We start from the raw sequence: 19,325 nt of genomic DNA, 5'->3' as shown, positions 1-19,325 counted from the left end.
ACACAATTGTTGCCAATGCTAATATGCCACCCAAGAAAAACGCGGGTAGCATGGATTAAGGAAGTACATACAGGATCTACATTGACAGGGTTTTGTAATTAGAAAAGAAAGGAATTAATTCCTCTGACTATCTTTATGTAAATGCGAGGAGTAAAGCAGAATACTAGAAGATTTTTTAAAGTGATTATGATTTCAAACAAACATGTTCATTCAGGAAAATACACTTTTTCTCACCTCTCCTGTTAAAATTCTCAGGAAAATGTAACCTTGAAAATATTCTAAGAGAAAATTGATTTTGTTTTCTGAACCTCATTTCCTCTCACTTTGTAGAAAAGAAATGAATGAATGAAGAGCAAGTAATCAGTGGAGCACAGTAGGCAAGAATTCAGCTCTGAGAACTGACTGCCTTCCATTCCACTTACTACCTTTACACCAACCTAGGCATGCACCAGAGTCACCTTATCTAAAAGATTAAGGAAATAATAATAATCACACCTCCCTAAGATTGAATATCATATAGTAAATGCTGAAGAAATGTTTTCTGTTATAATCAGGCTTTGCTAGGATAAATGGAAAGAATATAAACACACTCAAATAATTGTGAAATATGTATTTAGGGAGCATCAATATCAAATAAAAGTATAAAGATGACTATCAAACTAGTCTAACCAAAGTTTTTAGACAAGTCAAAGCAGAGCTGAATTCTCAAACACAACTGCATTATCAGAATGGTTTATCCAATGAACACAGTAAGCTGAGGAAGATTCTGCTTTCTGTTCCATTCAGAGAGCTTATTAGTCTTCAAAAAGAGAACGATGTGTGGGTATGAGAGAGCTGAGGCATAAAATTTGGATCTTATTACAAGGGTAGAAGAAAGCTGTAAGAGAATTTGAAGCACAAAAGTGTTATGATCTAATTCCTACTGTTAAATGATCACTCTGACTGATGTGAGGAGAATTGACATGGGATGTGCTGGGGTAGAATGTTACCAAGAGCAGCTGAGGATGTGAACGTACTTCAGGAGACAGCATCACAGCCTGATCTATCATTGCTTAGTAAAGATTATGCAAGTGATTTTGTTTGGGATGCCTATTGAAAGTGGAAGCAACTTAATTTGCTAATGGTCAGTGCCTGAGGGGAGTGAGGATTTCTGAACCACTAAACACCTGTTAATGACTTTGAAAAGGTTGGGAGCTCTTACGAGAGCTGAGCTGTGTTTTCTAAAATTCCGTATGTTGAACACTGGTACTTCAGAACCTAAGAAGATGAACATCCATAGTAGAAGGCAAGTGGAGTGCCGAGGGCTGCCACTCACCTCTAGGTGCCAAGCTCCTGCTGCAGTCCTGCTTCTCCCTTCCACCCACCCTCCCTCACAGACCCTGTCCTTTCAGTTCTTCCGTCACTGCTGTTTTTGTTGTGTCTGGTGAGTGCATAGCTCATATTTATGCTTTCCTAAAACACGTTACTCATTTCTGACATTGGAGAAGGTCAGAAAAAGGGCCTGAGATGAATGACCTTTTGGAGAATTTATGTTCCCTTACTGTACTCTACGGCCAGTGCCAAGTCTGTCTTGCATCAGGCCTGCAGCAACCTCAGTTGGCCACGTAATCAGGCAATGTTGGCTTGGCCTCTTTGCTGCTCCTTGTCTCTGACATTCTTTTGTTACCTGATGGTCCAACTTAAGCCACCTAGGCAGGATTGCTCATCTCCATTTCCTATGGAAAAAAAGTGTCTGGTGAGACCAGAGACACAAATCTCAATAATACAGTGGGACCTCCTGGCCCAAGCAACTACTCTCTGTCTAAGATAAAGTTCATGAAGCCCAGCTAGAACCAATTCACTTCCTACCGAACCAGAGAAGAATTGTCAATTAGTAATGTATTTCCCCTTCAAGTATGCTGATATTTTTGCCATGGAAAATAGCGATCTTCCTGGTTCTCTTGCTAGGGCAAAGTTATCTGTGGTACTGTAGCAAAATGTTTTGTATTAGGAAGTCTTCCTGTACTATTACCTGTAACCCTTCTGAAGGGCCAGACCAGACCCTCATCTGCACAGCCCGGGATCTACTCATCCACAGTGGTCATGAGGTCTGTCTTTATGATTTACTGTCACACATCCTCTCTACCCTCATCATACCTCCAACCAAGCTGTCCTCAAATCTAAACCAGCTGTACACAAAATGTGAACAAGTACACAAGACACACTGGAGGTCTAAGTGGTAAATGGCAGTTGTTGATATTGACTAACCTGTATATTCCATGAACTGGTGAGCAGGGATTTACTAGGTATAACAGAACAATCAGCAGCTGAAACAAGAGCTACCAATGCAGGACTCTGATGGGGCTTTTGGAAACGCAACGTTCACTGTGAAATTACACAGACAAGAATGAAACAACGATGGTGACGAGTACTACAGCCTATTACTTAGAAGATTAAATAAAGGAAATCTCATCGAATTTGTTGGGGAAAGGCCAGATATATGAAGAAAAATATACATAGTGGGCTTGACTCAGAAAATGAAATATGAACCAAGAAGTACCAGAAAGAACATCAAGAGGAATGCATATCAGAAGATTGTAGAAAAAGTGCTGTTTGTGGAAGAACAATCTGAGAAAACAGGTAGCACAGATACTGACTAAACCAAGAAAACTTATACAATGCAATTGAGCATTTGTTGGGGATATCTGATTACCTTATTTGAACGCAGAATTGTGACCATTTAATTATCAGTGGTGGGAATTCAGATAATTTCTAAGAAAATAAAGCTGATGGTGAATTTTATGGAATGTTCTACAGAAAGGGAAGAGCATGAAGGAAGTTTTGGTGACATGACATCTTGTGGCTCCCTCAAGGAACTGTGTGTTCAGTTTTCTCAGTCTAGGAATATCCTGGTAGTTTCTGTGTCCCTTTCAGATTAATAACCCCTGAAGATACTTTAAAATACACAATTTTGGCCTTCCTGTGTTGCATGACACCAAGTCTTCCCTGAGCTGAGTGAGATCCAGAGAACCCTGGACAATTCACGTAGCCTGAGCAGGTTGCAGGGCAGCTTTCTGTCATCTTTGTGTGCCCTGGAGTGTGCTGTCCTCACACACCTCACAGATAGCAGAAACCATCACTATCACATCAAAAATGTAGCTGAATGTGAAACAATTTGTACACACACATCACCACAGATGGACATAGGCTCTTTAAAAAGTCAAAGATACTGACTATCTTCACTGCTGGCTGTAGCTTCCCTGCTCACACACATGTACAAAGCAATAAATACTACAGTGAAAAGCAGAGAACAGGCTTATCAAAAAGATTGAAACTCTGGCCGGGCGCGGTGGCTCAAGCCTGTAATCCCAGCACTTTGGGAGGCCGAGGCGGGTGGATCACGAGGTCGAGAGATCGAGACCATCCTGGTCAACATGGTGAAACCCCGTCTCTACTAAAAATACAAAAAATTAGCTGGGCATGGTGGCACATGCCTGTAATCCCAGCTACTCAGGAGGCTGAGACAAGAGAATTGCCTGAACCCAGGAAGCAGAGGTTGCGGTGAGCCGAGATCGCGCCATTGCACTCCAGCCTGGGTAACAAGAGCGAAACTCCGTCTCAAAAAAAAAAAAAAAAAAAAAAAAAAAAAAAAAAAAAAAAAAAAGATTGAAACTCTAACGGTATCTGAAGTTCCATTATATCACAGTGCTGATTGCTTGGACACAGTTCCTTTAAAACCTTTGTTCAATTCATAGTTGTACCTTTTAGAAATAAGACACAAACAACATCCACCCAACACATCCCTCTGGGCTACAGTCCCAAAGGGAAATAAGGGACACACCTGACCTGCAGTGAGCAAAGCAGAACCCAATCTCTGCGTGGTGAGGCCCATCCAGTGTGGAGTTAAAAGGCAACATTGTTCTGCTCCTCTTTATAAAGGGAGCTGCCACGTTGCTCCTAGCACAGAGTTGAGGGCAACTCCAGACCCTCCTGCAAGATGCTGCTGATTCTGCTGTCAGTGGCCTTGCTGGCCCTGAGCTCTGCTCAGAGCTTAAGTGAAGGTAAAACAGAAGGGGAAGCAGATGCGGTGACTCTGATTGGGGCTTAGGAGGTGACAGCAGCAATTAGGAGGGACAGAGGAGAATGAAAGCACAGAAGGGGCTGCAGAGTTTTCATGCCTGGGATCAGGAGACCTGTTGTGTCATCATTCCACACCAAGGGCTTCTAACTTATTTAATATTCAATGAATATACAATAAAGAATGTGTACCAGAGGAATGAGAAGGTAAGATTTGCATTTATAGAGAGATATGACTGTGCTGTGAAGGATGCAGTGGAGAATGCAAGACAGAGTCAGGGAAGTCCAGCTCTGAAGATCCTGTCATCATCTCAGTAAGTAGACGGGGATGATGGTGGCCTTGCTGATGGTGGATCAGCATCGGTGATGAAGATAAACACGCATCGGAGAAACTGCGGAGACAGAGAATTGGATAAAACACCTGTCTCTGTCTCCCTAGAGATATAGAAATATCAGAGCCAATCATTGTCATTTTTCTCTCCGCTGCATGCAGTATTTCAATATACTGGGAGTGGTATGGGTAAGACTGTATTGAAATGATTGCTTCTGATTACTCCTATTGAGAAAGCATTTGAACATAAGCAACATATTTACGGGAGAATTAGGGCATAACAATACCAAAATGTCATACTGAAGTACCAGGCATGTGTAAACTACATTTGTATTAAGTCTTGAGGGATCCTAGGGAGGAAGAAAAGGGGCGCTCCTGTGTCGAGTTCATGGCTGTTGCTCTGTGGAGTAACAACCCTGCCTCCCCTTACACCTTCCTCCTCTTCCAGCAGCTTCACAGACGGTGGCTGACGAGTTAACGTAGGGGATGCATGGGGTGTGGTCAGAAGTCCCTTTTCCCTCTAGAACACTTGTGAGTCTTGAAAGATTCCAGATGTAACTTTTCCCATGATCTTGTGCTTCTCTTCTAGATGTGAGCCAGGAACAACCTCCCTCCATAATACCAGGTAAATCCCAGTTCACTCTCAATCTGTTTGACTCTCTTTTTCTGCTTACGAATTGATCAATTCCCCAGTGTCTTCTTATCAAGACTTTCCTTTCAGGAACTGATTAATGTCAGTGCTCCAATGATACAGGCCATCTCCATGCAGCCTTGACTCTGGGCCCATGAGCAGGGCAACCAAATTGAATGGCAGAGATGCTTGGCTTAGATGACAACAGGAGTGGGTTGACCTTCCTCCAGGTCGGGAATGCCTGATTGGAGATGACAGACAAATGGGCAGCGTCCTCATTCTGACTCCTCCTTATACTGACAGCCCCTCAACTGCTTCTTTCTCCCCCAGCATTCCACTGCAGAGTTCCATGGCTTCGCTGAAAATGCAAAGAAATTAGTGTCTGGGTCTCATTTTTGTTCATTTCCCCACTCAGTTGCGTTACCGCAACTGATAAAAGTTTGCCGCACTATTCGGTGAATCCTGTGTGGGCTTTCATTCTCTCTCTTCTCTCTGTATTTGTTTATTTGGGTCTTGGAACCAGTTGCCCAGGCATGGAGTTCAGTCAGCAAGTTATTGAGGCAGCTGGGATCATAACTGGCTGCTTGACTGATGTTACTCGTCCTTTTATTTTTTTTCCCCCATCTCGGGATTCTAACATATCAAAAAGGTTTTTGTAAATTTTTATTTTTTGGCTAACTTCTAATAGACATACTTGTCCTAGGCACAAAGAAATGAGACTTTTCATGACCCAGATGTGGATAAAAGGAACTCTGCCTATGAAAGCCCTGAGTAAAAGGGATGCTAGTAGTTGACAGGCACGTTCTGGGAGACAGGGACAGTGTGCTAAGGATAGAGAGATATAAAGGGAGGAGGTTCTTCTATCGCTGAACTTGGCTCTTCTGGTGTCACTTCACACAGATGGCGGAGACTCAAACCAGAGCTCAGAGGAGAAGCCTCAGAGACCGCCTTTTGGAGGACACCCATCTGAGCCGCCTGCTGGTAATGGAAGCCAGGAAGATGGGCCTCAGCATCGACCACCCCCGCAAGAAGGCAACAAGCCCCAAGGTCCCCCACCTCCTCCAGGAGAGCCACAAGGACCACCCCCACCAGGAGGCCATCCCCAGAAGCCTCCCCCACCTCCTGCTGGAAAGCCCCAGGGACCACCTCCACCTCCTCAAGGGGGAAGACCACCAAGATCTCTCCAAGGACCACCTCCACAGGGACCACCTCCACAGGGACCACCTCCACCTCCTGAAGGAGGAAGACCACCCAGATCTCTCCAGGGACCACCACCCCAGGGACCACCTCCCCAGGGACCACCTCCCCAGGCGCGGCCTCCCCAGGGACCACCTCCACCTCCTCAAGGGGGAAGACCACCCAGATCTCTCCAGGGACCACCTCCCCAGGGACCACCTCCCCAAGGACCACCTCCCCAGGGACCACCTCCCCAGGGACCGCCTCCCCAGGGACCGCCATCCCAGGGACCGCCATCCCAGGGACCTCCTCCCCAGGGACCACCTCCACAGGCGCAGCCTCCCCAGGGACCACCTCCACCTCCTCAAGGGGGAAGAGGAAGACCACCCAGATCTCCACAGGGACCACCTCCCCAAGGACCACCTCCCCAGGGACGACCTCCCCAGGGACCACCTCCCCAGGGACCGCCTCCCCAGGGACCGCCTCCCCAGGGACCGCCTCCCCAGGCGCGGCCTCCTCAGGGACCACCTCCACCTCCTCAAGGGGGAAGAGGAAGACCACCCAGATCTCTCCAGGGACCACCTCCCCAAGGACCACCTCCCCAGGGACCACCTCCCCAGGGACCGCCTCCCCAGGGACCACCTCCCCAGGGACCACCTCCCCAGGCACGGCCTCCCCAGGGACCACCTCCACCTCCTCAAGGGGGAAGACCACCCAGATCTCTCCAGGGACCACCTCCCCAGGGACCACCTCCCCAGAGACCACCTCCCCAAGGACCACCTCCCCAGGGACCACCTCCCCAGGGACCACCTCCCCAGGGACCACCTCCCCAGGCACGGCCTCCCCAGGGACCACCTCCACCTCCTCAAGGGGGAAGACCACCCAGATCTCTCCAGGGACCACCTCCCCAAGGACCACCTCCCCAGGGACGACCTCCCCAGGGACCACCACCCCAGGGACCACCTCACCAAGGACCACCTCCCCAGGGACCACCTCCACCTCCTCAAGGGGGAAGACCACCCAGATCTCTCCAGGGACCACCTCCCCAGGGACCACCACCCCAGGGACCACCTCCCCAGGGACCACCTCCCCAGGGACCACCACCCCAGGGGCCGCCTCACCAGGAACCACCTCCCCAGGGACCACCTCCCCAGGGACCGCCTCCCCAGGGACCACCACCCCAGGGACCACCTCCCCAGGGACGACCTCCCCAGGAACAGCCTCCCCAGTGATCTGGGCTTCAATGACAGGTATGATTCCAGCATATTCTTCACCAAGGGCTCTAAGTGCTGCAGTTCTCCAGCTTTATTGTGCCAAAGAATCAACTAAAATCCCGCTGACATTGCATTGTCCTAGACCTCATTTCTAAAGACTTGTATTTAGATATTCTAGAATAGGGTAACAAGACCCTGTATTTCCAACAAACTCTTTAAGACATTCCGATATTGAGGAACAACATTCCAAATAACCTATCTTAAACTGGGTTTGCAATGAGGAAATAGTACCATGTCCTCTCTCTCTGGCGCTCTGGTTTCTGTCCACACACTCAGAGACCTATCATTTGAAGTTTTTTATCTAAGCATCGTTTGCTCAGTTCTGCCTCACACCAGCTTCTCTAGTCCATTACTCCTGAAAAATGGTCCCTGAATTTTTGGCAGCTACATGGTATCTCATTTTATAAATACTTACTTTTCAATAAGTACGTGATTAAGTTAACAAAAAATATGTAATGGAATGGAAAAGTGTGAAGTTAAATTTAAAGACATATCTCATCTTACCTGCCTGCACTCTTTCAGAAATCCACCACTCTTTCTGTCATCTCCTTTTTGAAATAGTTATGTGGATATAGATATTTTCATTATTTTTCCCTTCGAATTATTGCCATAATTTATATGCCGGTATGTATGTTTGTCGTTTAAAAATATATTTATTTGATAATTTCCACATTAAGTACATTTCTTCAGTGGTTTTCTGTTAGTTTTTATAATTTTACACTACTTCATCATGTGGCTGTGCCGTGATTTCTTTAATTAATCTACCACTAGACACTCAGGGTGGTTTCAGCTTCCCACTATTATAGAATATGTTCCGGTTACCATCTGTATAAATATATCCCTGAACAAATTCAACAGCAAGGAGTCATAACAACCTAAGAATGATCTTCTCTCTTCATCTTCTAAGCAACACTTTGGAGCACATTGTGTGCCAGGGCATCAAAAGGGTGAACACAGAGAAAATTAGGAAGGAAACAGAGGAGGCAGAAGCGATATGGGGAGAGAAGGTGGGCTCATGTACTCTACTGAATAACTCCGTGAGGAATTAGACATTTCCTGCCGTCCCAAGTCTGCTCTGTGAATTTCCTTGTTTGTTTCTTTCAGGAAGAGAATCAGAAGATATCCGTTATTCAAATAATTCAATTGCATCAAATGCCATGACATTGGAACCACGTCATCATAACTTTACCTTTAATATACCAATAAAATAATCAGCTTGCAATTTCTGATTGTGGTCTCTTTCTCAGTGTTAGTGAACGTGGAATGTGAGGACCAAGAACACATTATAAAAACATCTAGGACCCCTTCTCCTTAATTGTAATTAGTTTAGTTTTCCTCCTCCTTAATCCTAATTTAGCCAGCTTCCATGAAAAATGTTGTCCTGTTTCTCTACTTTCGATTTCTATTCCCCCCACCAACCAAGATAGAGTCTCACTCTATCACCCAGGTTGGAGTGTAGTGGAGCAGTCTCGGCTCATTGCAACTTGCATTTCCTGGGTTCAAGCTATTCTCCTGCCTCAGCCGTCAGAGTAACTGGGATTACAAGTGCCCACCATCACAGCTGGCTATTTCTTTTTGTATTTTTAGTTGAAATGGGATTTCATTCTGTTGGCCAGACTAGGCTCGAACCTCTGCCTTCAAGTGATCTGCTTGCCTCAGCCTCCCAAAGTGTTGGACTTACGGGCATGAGCCACCACACCTGGCCCATCCCTGACTTCCATTGCACAAATTGCAATTTTAACATTGTTTTTAGATTATCTAGTGATATTACAGTAATCTAAAAGATAAGAAACACAGCAAATGCAAAAAAGTCCCAGAAGCTGAAAGACATCCTCATAATTTAGAAGAAACTGTGTTTGCTTTTCAAGGGAATGAATATGGTTGTATGCTTCTTATCTCCAGAACCTGCTCTACCCCATTTACCCGATTTCAACAGTGATCCCTTCTCTCCCTCCCAATGTTCCTCACCATTCTTCAATGAAAACTGAGTGGATTTCATCAAGGAGGTGGCATGGTTTTAAAGAGCAGAGAATTTGGACACTCTCAGGTTTTAGTTAAGACATAATTCTTTTTCTTGCTAGCTTTGGGCTCTTAAAAAGGTAGTTGGTCTCTCAGAGCTTAAATTTCCTCATCTGTAATGAGAATAATCATAGCAATTACCTTAGAGGATGAAGACTGATGAGATAACATACATACCAAACATCTTGCAGAGATTGGCATATCTGCTTCTCAAGCAAGGAGGGTTCAATATTAGAAAACTGCCCGTGTGCCCACCGATAGCCTCAGATAATTCACTAAAAAGTCAGAAAAATCAGAACAGAAGGATCTCACCATAACCACCACCAAGTTTACCAGCCCACATTCAGTTCAATCCCAGGTCTCTGGCTTATCTCCTACTATCATAGGTGAAGTCTCCCTACCCCCATCTCTCACCTTCCCTCTTGATTCTGTGCCACACTGCCCAATCGAGGTCGGCTGGGCCATCCTCCAGCTCATTCTTTATGTCAGACTTTTGAGGCCTTTGTCATAAATTCCTTGCCTAGAGCAAGGTCCAGAAGAGTTTTCTCTAGGTTTCCTTCTAATACTTTTCTAGTTTCGTATCTTACGTCCAAGTCTCGGATCTATCTGGAGGTGATGTTTGTATATGGTGAGAGAAAAGGGTCCAGTTTCATTCTTCTGCATGTGGCTATCCAGCCCTCCCAGTACCATTCACTGAAAAGGGTGTCCTTTCCCCAGTGTGTGTTTCTGTCAGCTGTGTCGAAGATCAATTGGCTGCGAATATGTGGCTGTCTTTCTGGACTCTGTCATGTGTCCCATTGATCTATGTGTCTATTTTCCTGCTAGTACCATGCTGTTTTAGTTACCACACACTTGTCAAAAATTTTCTCGTTCTAATTCGTAGCGAAATGGGATGCCTCCAATTTTTTTCTGTTTGCTGAGAAAGGCTTTGGTTCTTTGAGCTCGTTTTTGGTTCCATATGCATTGTGCGATTTTCCAATTCTGTGAGTGATGACACTGGCGTTTTGGCAGGGGTTGTATTGAATCTCTAGACTGCTTTGGGCAGTACGGTCATTTTAATGCTATGAGTTTCTTCTATCCATGAGCATGGGATGATTGTCCATTTCTTTCTGTCTTATTAAAGTTTTTCATCAGTGTTTTGTAGTTTTTCTTGTAGAAATCTTCCACCTCCTTGGTCAAATTTATTCTGTGGCATATCTTTTTTATTTTGTCGCTACTGCAAATGGGATTGCCTTCTTAATTTCCTTCCCAACTACACCATTATTGGTGTATAGAAAGGCTGCTGATTTTGGTACATTGATTCTGTATCCTACAATAACTGTATTTATTTATTGATCAACTCTAGGGGTTTTCTGGTGGAAGCTTTACATGTTTCTAAATCCAAAATCATATCTTCATCAGAAAAGGATAATTTGATGTACTCTTTTCCAACGTGGATACCTTTTATTTTTCCCTCTTGCTTGATTGTGTGATGTTGAATAGCAGTGGTGAGAATGGGAATCCTTGTGTTGTTCCTGTTTACAGTGGAAATGCTTTCAACTTTTCCTCATTATGTAGTAGGTTAGCTCTGGCTTTGTCATAAACAGCTTTCATTATTTTCAGGTATGTTTGTTGTTTTTTTTTTTCTTTTTTAGATGAAGTCTTACTCTTTTCACCCATGTTGCAGTGTAATGGTGGGATCTCAGCTCACTGCAACCTCCGTCTCCCAGGTTCAAGCAATTCTCCTGCCTCAGAGTCCTGAGTAGCGGGATTACAGGTGCCCGCCACCATGCCCAACTAATTTTTGTACTTTTAGTAGAGATGGGGTTTCACCATGTTGCCCAGGCTGCTCTTGAATTCCTGACGTCAGGTGATCCACTCACCTCAGCCTCCCAAAGCTCTGGGATTACAGGTGTGAGCCATGCGCCCGGCCGTTTTCAGGTATGTTTCTTTTATGTCTAGCGTGTTTGTTCCTTTTTCAGGAAATGGCCTCACTCTGTCTTTCATGTTGGAGTGCAGTGGCAACATCAGAGCTGCAGCTTTGAACTCCTGAGCTCCAACCACCTCAGCCTCCCGAGTAGCTGGGACTCCAGATGCATGTCATCAGAGCTGGGTAATTTTTATTTTTATTTTTTTGTGGAGATCTATGTTCCTCAGGTTGGTCTTGAACTGCTGATGTCAAGTGATCCTCCCAGCTCAGCCTCCCAAAAGCACTGAGTTTACAGAATGAGGCAGCGCCTGGCCCAGAGTCACATGTTAACATCAGCTCCTCACTGCTGGGCTCCGATTTTGGCAGTGACTGCAAACCCTAAGGGAGAGTTTCTGGTCAGGCCCTGCCCAGTCTGTGAACAGGGGGGAAATGGAAGGATGACATGTGGATGGGTCTTTTGGAGAACTGGCCAGACAAGTGCTGAGATGCCGTTTCCTGGAATACAGGACCGTGAGATGTCCAGTCCAGCTGCCTGGTCCCGGGCCCCGGGCACCATCTAGTTTGGGAGCTCATCCAGAAGAGACCTCAGTTGCCCAAAGCAGCTGATCTTCCTACCAATCTGGTCCCATTTGAGAGATGTAACTGGGCCCTGTCCTCCAGCAAACCATTTCTGTGGGTGCCTGTCTTTGTCCATGCTCTGGCAGGTCTCTCTGTACCATGAGAACTTGGATTTGCAAGGCTCTGCCTGTCAGCTGAACATCACAGAGCAGCTCTCTTCTGTTCCAGTGAGGATGCCCAGGCTCCTACACCCCTGCCCCAGATCTGACCATTCTCCCCTTCACCCACAGGTGACCTCCAACCTGATCCTGCTCGCTGTCTTCTGGCAGCTGCTCTGAGAAAGCGCATTTTGGCCTCAAGGGCTGAGCATGTCACTTCCTGTTTTCTGTCGATCTTTCCGGTGTTGTTTGGGACAGCCTATGCATTTGTCCATGTACTGCGTCTTTGGAAGGCAGTGAGGGCTTTCTTTCAGGGGTGGGTATAAAAGTTCTTGTGAGATTTGTGTATGAAGGCTGCCTTCACTACATGGACAGGACCAGCACGCTTCCCTGCATGACTCTGCAATCTTACTACATTTTTTTTTTTAATTTTTAATTTTATTTATTTATTTTGAGACGGAGTCTGGCTCTGTCATCCAGGCTGAAGTGCAGTGGCGTGATCTTGGCTTACTGCAACATCTGCCTCCTGGGTTCAAGTAATTCTCCTGTCTCAGCTTCCCGAGCAGCTGAGACTGCAGGCACATGCCACAACACCCAGCTAGTATTTATATTTTTGGTAGAGATGGGGTTTCCCCATATTGGCCAGGTTGATCTCGAACTCCTGACCTCAGGTGAACTACCTACTGGAGCCTCCGGAAGTGATAGAATTACGGGCTTCCGTTTATTTATTTCTTATTTATTGGAGCTGGAGTCTCGAGCAGTCATTCTGGCTAGAGTGCAGTGGCCCACACCACCCTGGCCAAAATGGGGAAAGCTCGCCTCTACTAAGAATACAAAAATCAGCCAGGAATGGTGGTGTGAGCCTGTGGTCCCAGTTACTTGAAAGGCTGAGACAGGAGAATCACTTTAACCCGGGAGGCAGAAGTTGCACTGAGCCAAGATCATGCCACTGCACTCCAGCCTGGGTGAAGGAACGAGACTCTGTCTCAGAATAATAATGATAATAATAAAATACACGATGCCAGGACAACTCGTCCCGAGCGCCTGCACGAGAACAGTCATGTCCAGGCAGGGCTTCCAGTCAAGGTCCGACCCCATCTCATCCAGCAGAAAGGAAGCGAGCTTGCTGGGGGGCAGAGGGACAAGATCCCTGGATCTCAGCCTCTGCTCATGGATCAGCTCTGAGACCGCAAGGGAGCTGGGGGTGCTCTGTGCGTCTTGGTCTCCCCAGCTATCAAATAAAGGGATTAAATGAAGACGTCTCTTCGAGGTGGAATGATCTCAGATTTGGGGCAGAAGTGAATGGGCCTGCTCCCTGGGCCATGACAGTGGCCTGGCCTTGGCTGGACACAGCCACAAGGAAAGGCTAGACTCAGCAGCCACACCAAACCCCAGACCAAGCAGAAACCTCCCAAGACTGAGGGGCTCGTGCCAGAGTGGAGGCTGCAGGTAAGAACCCGGTCCTGGGCTGTGTGTGGCGGGAGTCCTCCCTGTCCCAGGGCCCAGCACAGCAGTGGAGCACCAGCCACGTCATCCTGGCAGGATCTGTCCGGGACTCACCTGCAGGGGCAGAACAGCCTCTCCTAAGAGGCGATCCTCTCTCCAGGAAAGCAACAGTGTTCCCCGCCCCAACCAGACTGCCCGACTCAGTGGAGTTACTGCTGCTGCTCCAACGTCCTAACGCTGTCCAGCTGGTGCCTGTCTGTGCTCATCCACACCCTCCCCCCTTGCCAGGCCTGCCTTCTCTGTGGCCTGTGTGTGGCCATCTTTGCCTGATTGAGCACTGAGGTCTCCTGGGCACCCAGCCCATCCCTGCACCTGCTGCTTTCAACCCCACCGGCTCAGGGCTTCTACCCAGTGACTCTGATGATAAAATCAACATGCACGCAAGTGTCTCAGAGAACTTTAATGAAAGTGTCGGCAGTTCTGTCCCTCACGGTGGTGTGTAGGTGGATGAGCTGCATTGCAGCTGCTAAGACACCAGCCACTTACCGAGAGAGAAAGTCAGGCTGCTTCAAACCCAGAGCCCGATGCAGAAAAGCATCACTTGTGCTCGGAAAGTCTAGCAGCCATGCCTTGTGGGAGGTCACACTGGTGACCAGGCCTTTGCCTGCATTGCAGGGGAAGAGCCGAGTCCCCGCCCCGGAGAACCCTTCGTTTCCCAGCCCTGCACCGGCTTTGCCGCTGCACAGGCTTTTGAGGCAGGAGGCAGGTAAGAGACGCAGCCTCAGATCAAAGCAACCATCACCCCTGAGGCCTAGCAGGAAAGGAGCCCTTTTAGAACATGGAAAGTGTGCTCATTCCATCGTCCATAAATATAAGTTGCATGGGGACGGAAGTGGGGCAGGAATGGAAATCGACACAGACATCGACAGATTGCTTTCCAGTCTCAAGGTGGCAGATGCACATCATGAGACCAGAGGAGACCGAGACAAAGGCTGGATTTGGCTTTTCTAAGCAACACGTGTTCCCTTGCAGGGCTGGAGGGTTGCAGAGACAGACAGAGATGGAAGCCAGGAGAGGGGAGCCCAGCGGGCCCAGAAAGGTACAGAGAGCAGAGGCTCCTGTTCTGTCCTCCCACCCACGAGGGCAACACTTCTTGCAAACAGTGTCTGTGCTGTCCCAGCAAGAAGAAAGCACAACCAAATCAACACTACACACAGATACAGACAGAAAACCTTCACGTGACTTTGTTTTCTGCTCCCTGCCTCACCAGGTCCACAAGCAGAGAGGAGTGTGAGGCGCATGGCTCCAGTGTCAGACTCCCCAACATGCTGCGTGCTCAGCAGGATCTGCCCATGGACACCCAGGGAACACTCACCTTCCCCACCTTGGGAGAGTTCGCCGGACAGAGCTGCACTGGGTGCTGGTGTCGTCCAGGACCCCACACACTTTCCTGAGTGTGATCCTGCTTCCCTCCTCTGGACAGCTGCATCCTCTTCTTCTGCAGAATTTTCTGGAAACTCGGCTCTGGGTTTCGTCTCCCTTCTCCCCTCTCCTTGTCCCAACCCCCTTTTTCTGAAAAAGTGAGGCAATTGCCTATGGGTTCATTTGTTGAAAATAAGTGGCGGCCTCCATGCTTCTGTTTTCTTTCAGCTTGGTGGTCAGGCAGGGTTACAAAGGATGCCTGGGCTCCCACACAGGTGCTGGCAGAGGGGGCGGCCGGTGGTCCTGTGCCTCTGCCAGCTCAAGGAGGGAGGCCATCCCCCTGCCCCTTGTCCCTAGGCCTGTCTCCTTCCTGACCTTCTGAATATCCTGTAGTCCAGAGACTTCAGAACCCACTCCTGAGAAGAGCGGAGCCAGGAGCTTAGAAGAAGACAAAATGCTGCCATTCCAGGATCTTATCAGGTATCTGAATCTGTTAGGAAAAACATCAGGAACTATGTATAAAACTTAAAATATTCAAGTATTAAAAGGTTACTTGAATCAAAGTTTTCAACATGCCATCAGCAAGCTTCTACCACTAAGTGGGGACTTTTACAAAAGTTGAGCAAGTCCCCTGAGTTGAGAGAAAAATGAAGCCACCTGTGCTGGGAACACTTTGGGCAGGGAGAGTGTGGGCAGAGGGAAGCCAGAGAAGTCCCGGCCTGTGGAAGCCAAACAGGAGAGCGTGCGCTGGAGGGGCGGTCAGGATCAGGGATGAGGTTGCTCTCCCTGGAGGAGGAACCCTAAAGTGCACAGCCAGGGACTCCCTCCCCTGGGGTCCAGCCCTCAACATTTCACAGGCCTCCTGGAGCTGCCTTTCAATAAGGACAAACACAGCAAGAAAAGATCCATTTCTGCACAAAAGTCCTTCTGCAAAGAAGAAAAAAGAAAGCCGTGAATGGAGTCAGAACGTTACCCAGTGCTGACTTAGCCTCTCAATTCTTTTCTAAATGGAGTGTGGTTTCTGAGTCAGGGAATGAAAGAGGCCCCTCCCACACAGGGACAGGGCTGTGACCCCAGAGAATGAAGCAGCAGCATTTATTTAAGACACAACAGTGAGGGGATCCCGTCATGTTCCCGTTCCCCCCAGAGAGGGCACATCTAGAGAAGTGATCCAGGAGAAATATAAGTTCCTAAAACGACTCACTTCAGTCTGTTCCCCAGGGCCTGGCCCAGACTCTGAGATACACTGGCTTGGGGTGCCCTCAGGTGGCTGCGTGGAAAACCACAGTTTAGGGCCAGTCTGGGGCTCCCAGACCTGGCCAGGATGTCCCCAGGCCACCTGTCCTTCTGCTTTGTCTCACGGTCCCTTGGCAGATGGCCTGATGCTTGGGGCTGGCCCAAGGACACCTCAGGAAGGTTTGGTTCCCACTCTACAGATGGTCTGATTATCCAGAGGTTTCAGGGACGTCGATCTGCCTTCTGGAGATGGATGGGGGCCTTAAGACTTCGGCTGAGAACAGGATGCTCTGTCTCTCACTGTCTGGGGCAGGGATGGCCTCCAGCTGCAGGAAGTACAGCAGCACCTGGACCTGCCGGAAAGAGTGGGAAAGAGGAGAGAGGCTCAGAGGGTGCTCACAGCTGGTGATCTTTAGACCCCAAGTCCAGCTCAGGTGCTGGGGCCTTTGCTGCTGCCATGAAGCCTTCACAGTGACACGGGGAGTTGGGGGTGGGGATGCGGACAAGGCATGACTTGGAGGGGTTATTTTAGGGGTGCACAGGGCCTTGCTCTGTCACCCAGGCTGGAGTACAGTGGCTCCACCATGGATCACTGCAGCCTCTAACTGCTAGGCTCAAGCCATCCTCCCGTGTCAGCCTCCCCAGTACGTAGGACTACAGGTGTGTGCCACAATGCCTGACTAATTCTTCTTTTTCTCTTCTCTAGAGACAGAGTTTGCTGCATTGTCCAGACTGGTCTCAGACACCTGGGTTCAGTTATCCTGCCATGGTCTCTGAAGGTGCTGGGGTTACAAGCATGAGCCTCCACACCCAAACACTTGGGGTGGTTTTAAGCCCCCAGTAAGGTGCACCAGCAGGACCAAGAGGTGGCCTGGGCCTCCCCAACACTGTCATCCATGCAGACCCAGGCAAGTGTCTCTCTGAATCTCAGGCATCACCACAGACAATGCAATAGGAAGCTGGGCAGAGCAGGACCGGGGGTGTGGCAGGACTGGGGGTGTGGCAGGACCGAGGGTGTGGCAGGACCAGGTGTGTGGCAGGACCATGTGTGTGGCAGGACCAGGGGTGTGGCAGGACCAGGGTTAGGCAGGACCGGGGGTGTGGCAGGAGAAGGGGTGTGGGACTCGGGGTGTGGCAGGCAGAGTCCACCTCTGTCAGGTCGGAGTGGCATGGGCTGGATGGAGCCTGTCTTCCCACACGCAGCTCATGACCTCCAAGGACCAGCTGTCGGTCATGGTGATGGGCAGCTGGGATTGGCAGAAATCTTGCTCGCCTTCTCTGAGGCTGGAGCAGTGTGAGACAAAAGACCATGGTGAGTTGTGCAGGGACTTTTATTGACTGCCTTTTTCTTACCACCTTGTCGAGGACCGAAGCAGAGGGTGCTGATTCCATGCCACCACCAGGAAAGAGGCAGAGGGGCTGGGCCGTGCCGGAGTCCTCAGGGAGGGAGCGACCTCGACCCTGGCTGTGCTGCAAGCTGATTCCAGCCTGGTGCTTGTGGGTCTCAGCGGCCCAGGACGAGGGCTTAGCTCCAGGCTGGTGGGGAGGTCTCTTGCACGGTTGGGGAGTGAAGGAGTTGGGGGGTTCAAGTGCACTGCTGGCCATGGCCAAAGCTCTGAGGTCTTTGTGAAGCCACAGTGCAGAGTGGGGGAACGGGGCAAAGAGGAGAGGCTGGGGCGGGGGTGGCAGTGGCGCTGGTCCCCAGAGGCAGTGAAGGAATGTAGATGGGCTGGGGTAAAAGTTCCTCGGTGCTGGGGGTCTGATGTGAGCAGGGGGGCACCCTGTGGCCTGGGTTTTTGTAGCCCTCCCTGGGCAGCCATGAGAGAGCTGGGCTACCTTTTCAGGTGGTCCTGAAGGAAAAGGAAGGTGAGCAGTTGGCCTCCAGCCGGGACAAGGGCAGGGTAAGCATGGAGTTCTCCTTTGCAGTGGGGACTCAAATTACTGCAGAAGGCAGTGGGCTACTCCTCATGGTCACAACAAACTGGAGACCTCTCCCGAGGTGGTGACACGGAGCTCGCGTCATGAGTAGCCCAGGCTCATCATCATCCTCACTCCCACAGCACTGGCCCCCAGTGAGGACCCTGTGAAGGGCGCCCCTGTGGGGTATGAGCCACCTGAACGCCTTTTCTCTGCCTCACAGGGATCAGCAGCACCTGGGGAACAGCAGCAGGAGGTGGCGTGAGAGCAGTGGCTCATGGGCAGAGCTGCCCGTGGGAAACTGCAGCTGCCACCCCCTCCCCAGGGCAGCCCAGAGTAGTGGAGGCTCAGCATAAAATGAAAAAGGGGAGTGAGAGACACAAGGAGGTGGGAGGTGGGTGGCCCCAGCCCCACAAACTAAGCAGAGACTCTCTCTTCACCCTAGACTCTGCAGGGGCACCTCACGCTGAGAGACCAGGTCCTCTGTGCGTGGGCCCGGGAGGCAGACCTGCCCTAAGGGTCATGCAGAGGGTACAGGGCCACACACGCCAGTGCCCTGCTTAGACATCAGCCTCCGGGTTGACTCAGGTTCAGGCCGGGTTTGATCCTGTGCTTGACTGGGCCAGGACCCGTGGCTAGAGCATCTGGGGACCCTCATTCAGCCCTGGTCTGCTGGAAGGGAGGCAGCAGACTTTAGGACCCCACAGCACCGCAGTGCTGAGCATTTCACTCTCTTGGTCTCCTTGAGGAATAGGACAAGAGTCCTCTGGGGACAGACGAGGACTTACGTGACAGCCTTGGTTCTGGCCCCTGCTTTCGGAGCTTGGATAAAACACTGACCATGGCAGAAGGCGAACAGCTTGGATTCCCACATCTCACTTTCCACAGCCCCCAATGGCAGCAGTGCACGTGGAGGAGACGCCTCCTATGACGCCAAGGCCTCCAGCGCTCACCGATGCCCTCATCGAAGTTGGGTAGAACTTGCCAGTGAAGAGGGGCTCGGGCAGCTCACGGAAGTAGAGCTTCAGCGTGTCTGCGATGGCGTGTACATCCATCTCACTCATCACCCTCGACACGCCCCTGTTATCTGGAAAGAACATGGAAGTGCTGCGGCCTCCTTGAGGACCCCAAGTGGGTCTCCCGCCATCCCTGCCTTGGCTAAAGCACCGTCCCTGCCACGCTGGCCACTGTG

General features: G+C 49.4%; 1 protein-coding gene across 1 annotated transcript; it reads left to right on the top strand.

Moving 5' to 3' along the window:
• The first annotated feature begins 17,012 nt into the window (after nucleotides 1-17,012).
• LOC141585232 (uncharacterized) lies at nucleotides 17,013-18,697 on the top strand. The gene is given in 9 exon segments (XM_074403484.1): nucleotides 17,013-17,091; nucleotides 17,094-17,130; nucleotides 17,132-17,179; nucleotides 17,327-17,396; nucleotides 17,398-17,458; nucleotides 17,461-17,565; nucleotides 17,568-17,713; nucleotides 18,019-18,082; nucleotides 18,357-18,697. Coding segments are annotated over 9 exon segments (951 nt in total).
• The last annotated feature ends 628 nt before the right edge of the window (nucleotides 18,698-19,325 follow it).

This window comes from Saimiri boliviensis, chromosome 7 (genome assembly GCF_048565385.1).
Source record: "Saimiri boliviensis isolate mSaiBol1 chromosome 7, mSaiBol1.pri, whole genome shotgun sequence".
In the NCBI taxonomy this organism is placed as follows: Eukaryota; Metazoa; Chordata; class Mammalia; order Primates; family Cebidae; genus Saimiri; species Saimiri boliviensis.
The sequence above is the reverse complement of the archived record's forward strand: the minus strand, read 5'-3'. Positions and strand labels throughout refer to the sequence as shown.